Genomic DNA, 12,360 nt, shown 5'->3' on the forward strand with positions numbered 1-12,360 from the left:
AGTTATAACGAAGATAATTTTACACGAGAGAAAAGGCAGCAAGGATACCACTGAGGAGTGAAGAGAGAAAACAGTGACACGTAACTCGACAATATTTGAAGGCTAGATCTCACCCACTGCAAAGCGATATACTTGCAGTGAGCTCTGCTTTCAGATACTTCCACTACAATCTACCAGGCTACTTGGCCATCTCCAGCCATGAAACTATGAACAGGAAAGGAGCTTGGAATCAAATAAAAAGAATATTTCTGTTCATGTATCACAAGCTGAAGAAAACTAGATGAGAATAGGTTTTGATCACACTTCCCATCAAAGAAAAATGAATAAATAAGGAATAAGAAGAAAATTAATTTTGGAGAAAACAAACTGAGATGGCTTAATTAGGAACACAGTTGCTGTCAAGGTGAAATATCAGTATGTCCTGACATTATCAAGCATGAAGCATATTCATAACTGGTTTTCAACTTAGATGTCATAGGTGAATTTACACATTATTTTGTGATTCCTTGGAAATTAGCTAGACTATGTTCACATGTCATTTAATGACTTCTGAGAGCTACCCCACACACACACACAAAAAACCAAACCAAACCAAACCAAAATAGGGCCAGAAAGAAGAAATCACCCACCCCCTTTCCCACCCTTCATGGCAGAAGAAGCCATACCTCCATTTGCTGGGCTTTAGTCCCTACCTGCTCTCCCAAACAGAGTTTTATGAGGTGAGTGTTCCATGAGTCAGAACAGTAAGATTAGGAAAGCATATAAAATGATGCTGAAGAGACAGTGTCAAATAACAGAGTGGAGAGATGGCAAAAATCTTATTAAAGAAATGGGAAAATCTATTGGTTTATATCTTATCCTTGGAAGATGTGTGATTCTTCATCTTGACTGTGCAATCTATATAGCTAATTTAAAACAGTCAGCAAGACAGCAGCTATATGAATGAAAAAGTTTCAGCTGAACTCTATGTGACCCAAGCTTTTACCATATGTTAATTGCAAAATATCATCACGTTTGTTTAATAAGATTTTTCTACAAGTTATAAAGATATGCATGCTTTGTATTTCTGTTAAGAGAATGAGAAAAAGATGTATACTGGACCTACAGAACTCAATGTAATAAACAATTGGTGCATAAATATAACTGTGCCAAAATCATATTAAGCCTGCGCTATGCTGTATTTGCAGCCAATGTACAATTCTATTTGTACTGCAAATGTAAAACTACATCTCTTACTGCAAGATCAAAATATGTATTAATTTATTATAATCTTGAGCTTGTCCTTCAAAACAAATCTTTAACCAGAGAAAACACAACTAGTGCCTTTCCTGTGATTTTTAAAATTCTCTTTACAAACATTATGCTCCATTGCTCAGCTTGCCGTACCTTCTTCAACAGAGCAAACCTCAATATTGCCTTAACGGGCATCTTTTTTCTGTATTAAAACTCTTTTCTTTACTCCAATTTATCTTTTGCTGAATGCTCCTGCTTGTTGTCCCATTTGCAGTCAAGGTTACAGTTTAGGTTTTCCTTGGTCAGCTGAAACTAATGAAGTAATTGTCAGATAAGTATCATACTGTGCATGAGAAACTCCGCCTGGTCTCCTTTTGTCCACACACAGAACAACCGCAGCTTTGTCCACGTCTACATTTCTAGTTCTGATACCACGCACACTCCTTCACCAACTTCACTGAATTCACTATCGTAATCCCACTGCTTCACGTTCACATATTTGCATCACTCAAATAGCTGTGTAGTTATGGTCTGTCATCAGCATGTTTCCTAAAGTGTAAATGGTTCTCCCACACCAGGAGGACAGGCGTGATGTCAGAACATCACAAGAGTAACATGCCCTCCCTATGGGCTGCCCTGGCACTTGGCACTCTGCCTTGAGCAACTTCGTCTGCTAATTGTGCTATTGCAGAAGCACAGAGGTCTGTAATTGTTTGGTGTCCCTCCTGTTCTCTGTGAAGGGCACTGAATTATGCCAGGCTTCTTTCTGCTCCCAGGAACCTGCACTGACAGGGAGGCCCAGATCGGCAGCAGATTTGGGGGAAGCCCACATCCAGGCTCCTCTTCTTCAGGAAGCTGCTAGGGTTCTCCAGCCCAGCCACATCCTCTACCATGACTTTTCATAGAGATAGCCAGTTGATAACAGACAAAACCCCCGTGATCTGTACCCACAAGAGTCAAATACAATTAAACACACAAGGTACTTTAAAATGGCTTGTGCATGCTTTCTATAGGCACATTTCACATTTGTCCCCATCCAACTTTAGAAGAAAAAGCTTGCGTCCCACAAAAAGGGAAGACATCCACCATTTAGAGATAAGGGAAGGTTCTTATGGAAACATTAAGACCCACTTTAAACAGTTACTGTCTTAGTCTGTTATTTTTTGGCATTGCCTGGTGAAAATAACATCTCATCCAAGCCTTAAGATGCATTCTTGAACTACTTCCATGGAATAAGAAACAGACAACGTAAAGCTGAGTAGTTCCAGATTCTGAAAAGCAGAATAAAGCTCTAAGTGCAAAAATGCGCAAATGTATAAAGTGGGTTTACACTAACTGCTGAAAAACCGTTCCTGGGATGTGTTTTTATTAAACAAACATACATTCAATCACCAAAGAAAATCTCCAGACCAAATAAATTCCAATGCTTTGCAGAAGAAACTTTGAACTCGGCATTTAATGTTGTGGAAAAGGTTATAATTAAAAGATATTCCTGCATCTTGGGTTCTGATCCTTAAGCTAAAACTTTTATTAATGATATTTTACTGTGGACATAAGATAGTTAAAGAAAAAGGCAGAAAAATGAATGAGTCATTTGGCTGAAGAAGCACAGCAGCATTGAGGTCTGAGTGCTATTTGTTAGCTCATGTCTAGCAGTATAAAATAAGTTGGAAAACAAAAGTCTGTTTGTAATTTGTTTTACAATCTAAAATGTTTTCCCTCTAAAATACAAAAATTCCTTGTATAAGGCTATGCTATTGGTCTAAACTTTCTCAGGTTTGTGAAACACTGATCATTCTCTCATCCCACAGGAATAACAGATGGGTTGTCCTTGTACAAAATATGGTATCCACCTGCACTTCATTAGAGAGAGCTGCATTTTTGTACATGCCACACCACAGGATCACCATGATGACATAGCAGCTTCAGAGAACAGCGTGACTAGGGCTTTTTTTTTTTTTTTTTCTCTTGTAACACAGAGGATCTGGCAGACTTTTACCTCCTGACACTGTTTACAGCATATATTGGTCGATACAGTCCCTTATTGCATCTGCTCTGGGAATTAAGGAAAGCAGCTTCAAGGCAGTAAGGTAAGTGCTGCTGCATGTTTTAACGGTAATGTTCAGCTCTTTAAATGTAGCTGTAATGGGAACATGAAAACATGTCAGGATAAGTTTGCCAATTTGTAAATTGAACACAAATCAACAGTTGCTTAGTGGATTCGCTTTCTCAGTTTCCTTAAAACAACCTCACATATTTTGTGCATCAGTGTTGCACTTTTTTGCAGCCTGTTTTGTTCTACTTCAAAAGAAGAGTTGATGTACAGTACAAAGAAATTTGTAAGACTACTCACTGCTTACTTATTCATTCATAATCTATTAGTAAGAGCTCCCCAGACTCCATTTGTTCAATCACCTTGCTTCATTTTACAAAAAGACAAGGTATCCTGATATTTAAATAATGAAGTAAACAATGAGAGGGAAATTATAAGTATTTTGAAATTTTTAGTTAATTTTAAAGCACATTTTAAATATACCTTTGAAACTTTTTAAAATTAAATCTTTTGCAAACTGTGTAAGATGTTATGCTGCAGAATTAAGGTATATTTAGTTTAAGACTGACTGGATAAGATTATATTTATTTTGTTTCACAACAACTTTAGAATTAAGGTAGTATAGACTAGCTCCAAAATAGTTTGAATAGTTTGTCTGCTCTACTGTAGTAAGCAATTTTCCAAAATCACTGATTTGCCATTTAGTATGTTTTGGCAAGTTGCCTGTGCAACTTCACAAATATTTTCACAGTTATTTTACAACACAACCGGTTAGAACAAACACAGGCAATTAGTTCAAGCATGCTTATGTTATAAGATAAACGTCTAAGAATGTATTCTGATTTTATCTTTTGGATTCATATAGTTCAGTGCAACAAACAAGCATGTGTACACCATCTATTTACCTCTTACACTTCTGACAGAAACATTTAGATACATGGATGAGAAATCCATTAATACAACAAGTTAACTCCACTACATATGTAGTTTACTGTGCTATTTTGTCACACAGATGCTCATATGCCCTTGCACTACAGAATTGTCACCTACATTTTAAAATGTTGTTAATAAAATAATTCAAAACACTTGCTATCTAACTTTTTAAATTACTTCCAGGGTTCTGCAGAGCAGTTAAACATTGTATACTGTTTAAAAGAACCGTCAGCCTATGATATCAGTAATAAAATTTAGCATTACGAATACAATTTGAAACTAGAAGAACAATAGAATTTGAATTTCAAATAGGATGTTTATGCTACTTTATCAGTAAGACTATAAAATGATGCAGATGTGTAAAAATGTCACTATAAGGCCAAAGAATGTAGTCCCAGAAGTTCATTACACTCTCGAATACTTTGAATACAGAAGCAGTTAGTCCCCCATCCTTAATGTTTAGTACCTAAATAGGACCAGATTTTGAGCTGAATTGTCACTGTAGTGTCTTGGCTTTCAGAGGAGCTGTACTTATTTATACCAGCAGGGGACTGAAGGTTGAGTTTGCATGTTATCATGCAGTAATGAAGAACAGACAAAGGAAATTACACTGATAAATCATATTTCAATGATTGCTCTATCCTATGGTTTGTAATTAGGTAAATGTGATGGGACCAAAACCATGGAAGAGATATGCAATTGTCCTTATTCAGGGACCAGCAGCTTAATATCTAGCAGGGGGACTTTGTGGGTGATTGACTTGAGATAACATGAGAACATTTTTTTTAAAAAATTTGTGCTGTACTGCATGAGATCAATAGGCCTTGCCTAGAGGTAATTTAGTTAAGATTATTTAGCATTAGGGCAGACTTTCTAACTACGGCCCTGCATTTTAATACTATGTACTCTGTGTTACACTAAACGATGCCAATAGCAAGATTAACTTACTCTGCTGGAAGATCGCCCAGATCTGAGATGAATGTCTGGTGGTCTGTTTACAGACTTCACATACTTTCTGAAATTACTTGAGAACAGAAGGTTCTAAGGATTTTCTTAATCATCTTACTGTCTGAAGAGTAGTTGAGTACACTAAGCCTTGTCTTTTATTGGTGAAAATCAAAGTAAGCTCACTGACTTCAGTGATGCTAGACCCACTTTGCCAACACAACATCTGTCTAGGCAGTAAGAAATAAAAGCAAGATACTGATCTTCACAGATTAGCATCTTGTGGAGTATCTGATGAGAAAAATATGCCCTTAAAAAGTAAGGTGAGACCACTCATATTAGATCACAGCAGAACATCCCCAAGGACGCTGAATGTCCTTTTGCTGTATGTGAACTGGAAGACCAACTATGTGAAGCTAGTGCTTTTTTGTTCTATTGATTTAGAATGGTCATACAATGTAATCAACACATTTACTGTTATATATAGAATTTACAAGAACATTTGGACTATCTGAAATTCAGTCATTTCAGATCTACTGTATATCTATATTAGATAGAGTATACTCCTGCACACATATGCAGTGCTGGTTGTTAGACAGGTCCAGGAGAATATGCTATATATTTCTACTAGTTTGTTCTTTAGGTGAATATGAAACTTAGTGGACCATGCTTTGCTGGACACGATCTATGAGAAGAAGGTATTTCAAGCTACAGGCATCTTAACAATCACTATACAGCAGATCATTACCCTCAGTTTGTAACTTTCTTGGCTCTTTCAAACTTAAATCAAATTGCCACATCTTATTTAGATATGAGGCAATTCAGTATATCAAGAATGCTTGATGGAATTTAAATGGCAGAACTGCCTCTGAACATGGCTTTCAGCAGAACTGAAAACTCTTCTGTGCCAAGTTTAAAGAACTTGGACTTTATCATCCTTCTTGTGACTTAATGAATGAATGCAGGAAGATATAACAAATGTTTTACTTACAACAGCAGAATGGCCTGCAGTTTTGCAATGCAAAGGCAGATTATAACAAGACAGGGACTGTAAGTTTATAGTAGTAACAATACAATACTAACAAACTAATATATTTTTTCTTAATTAATAGCTTTAAGCAAGAAGCCTAAATTAATTAGTTTTTAATTATAATCTTTACATGGTAAAATTTTAAATGTCACTGAAAGAGAGAAAAAATTGAAGTTATAACTTTTTTATTCCCTTTCACCATACAGGGACAAGACACATTACAAAGATGACTTTAAACTCCCTACCTGTCTTTCTGTTATTGATTAGTGGCATTTTTTGCCAATATGACTATGGTCCTGCAGATGATTATGGTTATGATCCTTTTGGGCCATCAGCAGCAGTCTGCGCCCCAGAATGTAATTGTCCTTTAAGCTACCCTACTGCCATGTATTGTGACAATCTTAAACTGAAAACCATTCCGATTGTACCAAGTGGAATAAAATACCTTTATCTTCGAAACAATATGATTGACGGCATTGAAGAGAACACGTTTGATAATGTAACAGACCTACAGTGGCTGATCCTAGATCACAACCATTTGGAAAATTCAAAAATTAAGGGAAGAGTCTTCTCTAAACTAAAGAATCTGAAGAAACTTCACATTAACTACAACAATTTGACTGAAGCTGTTGGACCACTCCCTAAAACTCTGGATGACCTGCAATTAAGTCACAACAAGATCACAAAAGTCAATCCCAGTGCACTTGAGGGGCTGGTGAATCTGACTGTCATCCACCTCCAGAACAACCAGCTGAAAGCAGATTCTATTTCTGGGGCTTTTAAAGGCCTGAATTCACTTTTGTATCTTGACTTAAGCTTCAATCGACTTACAAAGCTACCGACAGGACTGCCTCACTCCTTACTCATGCTGTATTTTGATAACAACCAGATCTCCAATGTTCCCGATGAGTATTTCCAAGGTTTTAAAACCCTGCAATATTTACGTTTATCCCACAATAAATTAACAGATTCTGGAATACCAGGCAATGTCTTCAATATCACATCACTGGTTGAGTTGGATCTCTCCTTCAATCAGCTGAAGAGCATTCCAACCGTCAGTGAGAACCTTGAAAACTTCTACCTCCAAGTCAACAAAATTAACAGTGAGTTAAATTTGTGTACTTTCATTAATATTTACCTCAGTCTAGACACTGATGGTCAATGCAAATATGTGGCAGGGTAGATCAGCCAGTCTGAAGAAACGGTACTAGTTAGACTGGTAGTACACTGACATTTCTCTGACTGTTGTCCACACTAATGTTAAAAGGTAGACATTTATCTGATAGCTACTCAAATTAACCTTAAAGAGAGAAATTTCTGTTTTCATACTAATGGGGGTGTTATTGGTTAAATTCTCATCTCATGCAAATTGGAATACCTCCATAGAAACCAATGGAGTTGCCTTATACAACTGAAGAAAAAACAGTGGGAAAACTTTGATCAGTATGGAAGATGTTCAGAATTCATAAGTCAGCAAAAAGAGACAGATATCAGCTGAGGATCTGACTATGGTATGTGTAACCTTTCAGGAGGCTGGTAGTGAAAGTGCTGGAGGGAGGAGAGAGGGAGAAGAAAACAAATTCACCAGGTATTAGGCACAAGGCACAGTGACTAATTTTTCTCTTTCCTCCCTTCTCTCATGCAGTATCCCTCCAAACCCACCTTGAAATCCAAAGAGCTGCCTCTGTTGTTTTTTCTTTTCATTCCCATTTCCCACATCGTATGATCATGTGGCAAGCTTGCCTCCATTCAATCGTGATTTGAAAAAATGTTCCTTCTGAAGTCAATAAATGTCACACCTTGCATGAGATCATGGAGGTTTCTAGTGAGACAGGGCTTTTACGAGGCTGTCCTAATCCTGGGGTGGCAAAGAGGTGTTGGAGAGCTGGAGAGGCCTCACCATCACGTCAGAAGCTTTCCAGCTGCACCATTGTCAGGTGGTGGTCCCTGATGGAGAGGCAGTTCTGTCAAATATAACAGTGTTTCTGCAGGAGGACTTACATCATCTTGCTAGCTGGCATAAACCATAAAACCCTCTCTTCTGTTTGCCTGCTTGTATCCATCAGGGGTTTAGGATATCACTGTTAGTTATTCCATACATAGCTAACTCCATACAGATATAGCCTTTAAAGCCAAATGTTTTAGTGCAGATCTTACCAGACAGAGGGCAAGACCTTTTGAAATGTTTTGTATTTACTGTCCTTCACGTTTTCCTCAATGTTATGATTTTGTTTTTCCTATTACATCTCAGTTCCTTGTTTTGATGAGGGAAGACAATGAGTTAATGCTACCCACCTGAGGCACCACATACAGCCACCTGTAGAGCTCTGTCAGATACTCTTCCTCTCCTAAAAGAGCTAACAATGATGATGTTTAATTTATCATGAGATATATGAGGCAATTTTCCCTGCTTAGAGTGGTTGTTCTGAGCCTTCTGCAAGATACCCAGGTACTGAGTTTGCTTTCCATTCACATTTCCAAGGACTTCCGAGTCAAGGGCTGTGACAACAATTTAATTTTGCAATGAAAGCTGTATTTCCAGAGTACCGGTCAGCAGCAGAGGGGGATGGTGTGAGGAGTGGGTGTGCACCGGCTACTGCTGCACTGTCATCGCTACCCTATGGACTGATGAAAGAGAATTCTGATTTACTGTTTTTTGCTTAACCATAAAATCTAGCAGACTTCAATAATAAATTTTCTTGACTATCTGATTTCACAGGCATAATATGGTGTTCCCTAAGATGCTAACTGACAATGTGGGACAAAATTTAGTTAACAGTAAGCATTTCAGTTTAATGGAGTACCAGACACATGGTGATCAAAGCCTTTGCAGTTCATTATTCATTACACCTGGCCTACAGCTGTGAGGGCTTAGTCTTTCTAAAAATTGAGTTGATTGACCTTTGAGTATTTAAACCTCAAACAAATGACCAATTTCTTTTTTTAATAAAATATTACAATTTGCTAGAGATTTGTGTAAGGATGACTGTAAACAAGGGAGCTTCCCTTCCATACCATGGCCTATGGTACACATATACTGTGAGAGAGAGAGAGACTTCTGTATTCGGGGTAATGACAATTTATCCTAAAATGTACAAAAGGTATAATCTTTCAGGTTATGCTTACATAGCTTAAAGTTTTCACTTATACTGAAACCTAACATAAATATATTTCTCCAGAGTTCTTAATTTGTTACTGTCTCCCTTTTTCACAGGTACCTTTAGGCTGGCAATTAAAGTTTACATTTGTCTAAGAAAGAGTAATCTGGGTCCAACCCTTTTGATATTACCACAAAGAAAGGAAATATTTCTCTAAATTATTATCCATGAGTTTCATCCTGGGCTTGCTACTATCATTATGCATTACCATACATAAAAAATTACCTGTTTGAGAAATACCCTCATTTAAGTGACTCTGAGCTTTTTGAACAAGAATTGATGAATATACACATACAAAAAATTGTAGCAGAATTGGCTTCACTTCAGTGTGTTCCGTCTTCATCTGTGATGTGAGGAGCAGTGAGCAAAGCGGATAGCAAACTGGAATGAAGACAAATTCAGAGTAACTCCTCTCTAACTCCTATGTCTAACTAAGAAATTGAAGCACATCCATAATATTGAATGTAAGTTAGGTATCAGCTGTATATTCCATCTACTGTACTTGATGCTAGTTGGATCTCCAAGGTAGCACAGGACCATGGAAGGTTTATAAAAGCCTTTGCTTTCTCCATATCTCAAACCTAAACTGTAACTTCTAAATTGAAACAACATTTTTTTTTTAATATTTCTTATTAGTAGTAATTTAAGGGTGGAATTTTCTGTTTAATAAGAGCAGTGGTTTGCTACCATGCTTTAAGATGCTCTTAGGATTATATATATATATATATATGTATATGTATGTATGTATGTATGTATAGGTAGACTTCTCCATCTTTCATTTGTACTTGTAAAGGATTAAGGAGAGAGTTACTGCTTCCACATGAAACCCAAGGAAGAAGATACCATGCGAATGGAGTATAACAAGGGGGAATGTGAAGATGTTCCAGAAGACAGTTAAGGGGCCACATAATCTGCTCCAGTCCATCGGCTGGATCAGTACCTGTACCATAATTGTACTTATTCTAAACAGAGTTATTTGTGGAGGTGCTTTATGGTCTTTTATCTGGCTCACTCCACCAATCTCCAAAGGATTTTTTTACAATGGCCTGTGCAGAAATGACTCACATCATACAATTACTGTGGGACCACAGACCACCAGGGATGACTACGGGACTTCAGATCCCATTAGGATTGCCCACTGTATTGCACACCTGAACAAGGAATCTTTGCACGTTAATCTTCCCCTTAGTTAAAGGCTGCTTACACTCCTGATGTACAAGGAATATACTCTCACCTAGCATATAGTAAAAAATTAATTCTGTCTAAAAAATAAGTGTTTCTATGCTCCCATTTTGCTTTACAGGGAGAGGAGAGGAGAGGAGATGCCTGTTCCTGTTTGGTTTTTTTTTTCCCAGATATTTCAAATATTCAGGTAGTTTGTTAGAATATCAGAATTTCTTATGGCGACAGACACTTTTAGTGAGAAAATAATTGTTCAGATGAAAATCCAATTTTCATCCAATCCTTCTTATTCTCTCTGTGTCTGGGTCATGCAGGAATTCTGTGCTGGGAGAATATGAATGCCACAGTAGTGGCAAAATTCCAGGTACACTGCCTCTGAACCTGTATATTATAAATTCAGGAAGATATTTTAACACCTGCAACATTAATAAGTGTAATAAAGAAGGAAGTAAGCTACTGACATATTTTTTGCAACAGTGCTCTGGTCTCCCTGATTGCAGTTCCCATACAGATCATATAGGTAACAGCACATCAAGTGCATTCACGAGACCCACTTACCTTATTTTTCACTAGTGGAGACTGCAATTAGACAACAAATATTTTTAATATGCTTCTAACAACTGAAAATTATATGAACTGTATAAAAAGTTAATACCCAAATGCAAACAGTGTGCACCATTGAAGTCCATGGCACAGTTCCTTTGAGTTCTGTGAGGACTAGATTTGCACCCACTTCCAAAGGGGTTTCAGTCTCATAAATAATCAGCACAGATGAGTGTTTTGGCAACACAGATAAATTTTGTGGTTTACATGCATGAAGTCTACATCCTTTCAGTAGTTGAGCATCTACCCAACTTCTATAAGCATCCCTTGTTTTGCATCCAAATTTAGTATTTATGCTTAAAAGTAACAATATAGAAAAAACAAATAAGTAAATTTAGAAAGTTTTTAAATGTCTGCCTTCAACAGAACTATACTTACCACGTCATTCCTGAATGACAAGAAACTGGAAAAAAAACTTGTATTGGAATTCATGTTTATTTTAATGTTTACAAATTACACCCAAACTATCCACAGAAAACTGGACCTAAATAGTTAATGGTATAGCCTGTAGGCCAACAAATGAGTTCAAAGTCTCAGGAACTTATGTTTTCATTCAGCAAAATTCCACACAGATCTAATCTTATAAACATTTCTGAGATTATATGAACCTAACTCACAGGAATCATCAGTTCACTTCAGCTGGTACTTTCTGAATCGGAAGAGTAACAGAATTGGTCTGCAGTCTTAAAATTGTACTATATTGCAATATGGACTGCCCAATAAATGTGCCATTAAGGATGCATTTTATCTCTCACCCTTCCAAAACAAGGTTGTACAATATACTAAATCTGGGAAATTGTTTTGATTTGCTTTAATCAAATCGGTGATCAAGATCTAACATTTGAAATACATTTCCTTAATCCCTATTCAAGACAACTTATTTTGTGAAAGATACAAAAATCTTTACCCATTCTCCAACATCATATTTCTTTGTCCAAAAAATTACCTGAGCTCTCATGCTTTAAAAAGCTGCCTGAACAGATGGATGTACATCTATACTTAGTTTAGACAAGCCGTGTCTTATCAATGATAGCAGGTTATTGTAATGCCAGTTCTGAAAGAATCCAACTGAAGTTAAAGTGGAGATATGAAAGATAACTCCCCCACTTCCCTTAGTACTACAACATAATGTAGGTCATCACATTTTCTTAGATGAATTAAATAGTCATGCAGAAAAGATATATACAGTGGTGTTTTCAAAAGTCCATGACTACCTTGATTTC

The 12,360-nt window shown here is 36.9% G+C and overlaps 1 protein-coding gene across 1 annotated transcript in view; it reads left to right on the plus strand.

Moving 5' to 3' along the window:
- Window positions 1-3,048: 3,048 nt before the first annotated feature.
- Window positions 3,049-12,360, plus strand: part of KERA (keratocan) — a 33,268-nt gene continuing 23,956 nt past the window's right edge. The window contains exons 1-2 of the mRNA XM_052774165.1: window positions 3,049-3,323; window positions 6,401-7,297. Coding sequence (XP_052630125.1) covers window positions 6,421-7,297 — 877 coding nt within the window. The 5' untranslated portion in view covers window positions 3,049-3,323; window positions 6,401-6,420. The remainder of the gene's footprint in view (window positions 3,324-6,400; window positions 7,298-12,360) is intronic.

This window comes from Harpia harpyja, chromosome 23 (genome assembly GCF_026419915.1).
Source record: "Harpia harpyja isolate bHarHar1 chromosome 23, bHarHar1 primary haplotype, whole genome shotgun sequence".
NCBI classification, from domain to species: Eukaryota; Metazoa; Chordata; class Aves; order Accipitriformes; family Accipitridae; genus Harpia; species Harpia harpyja.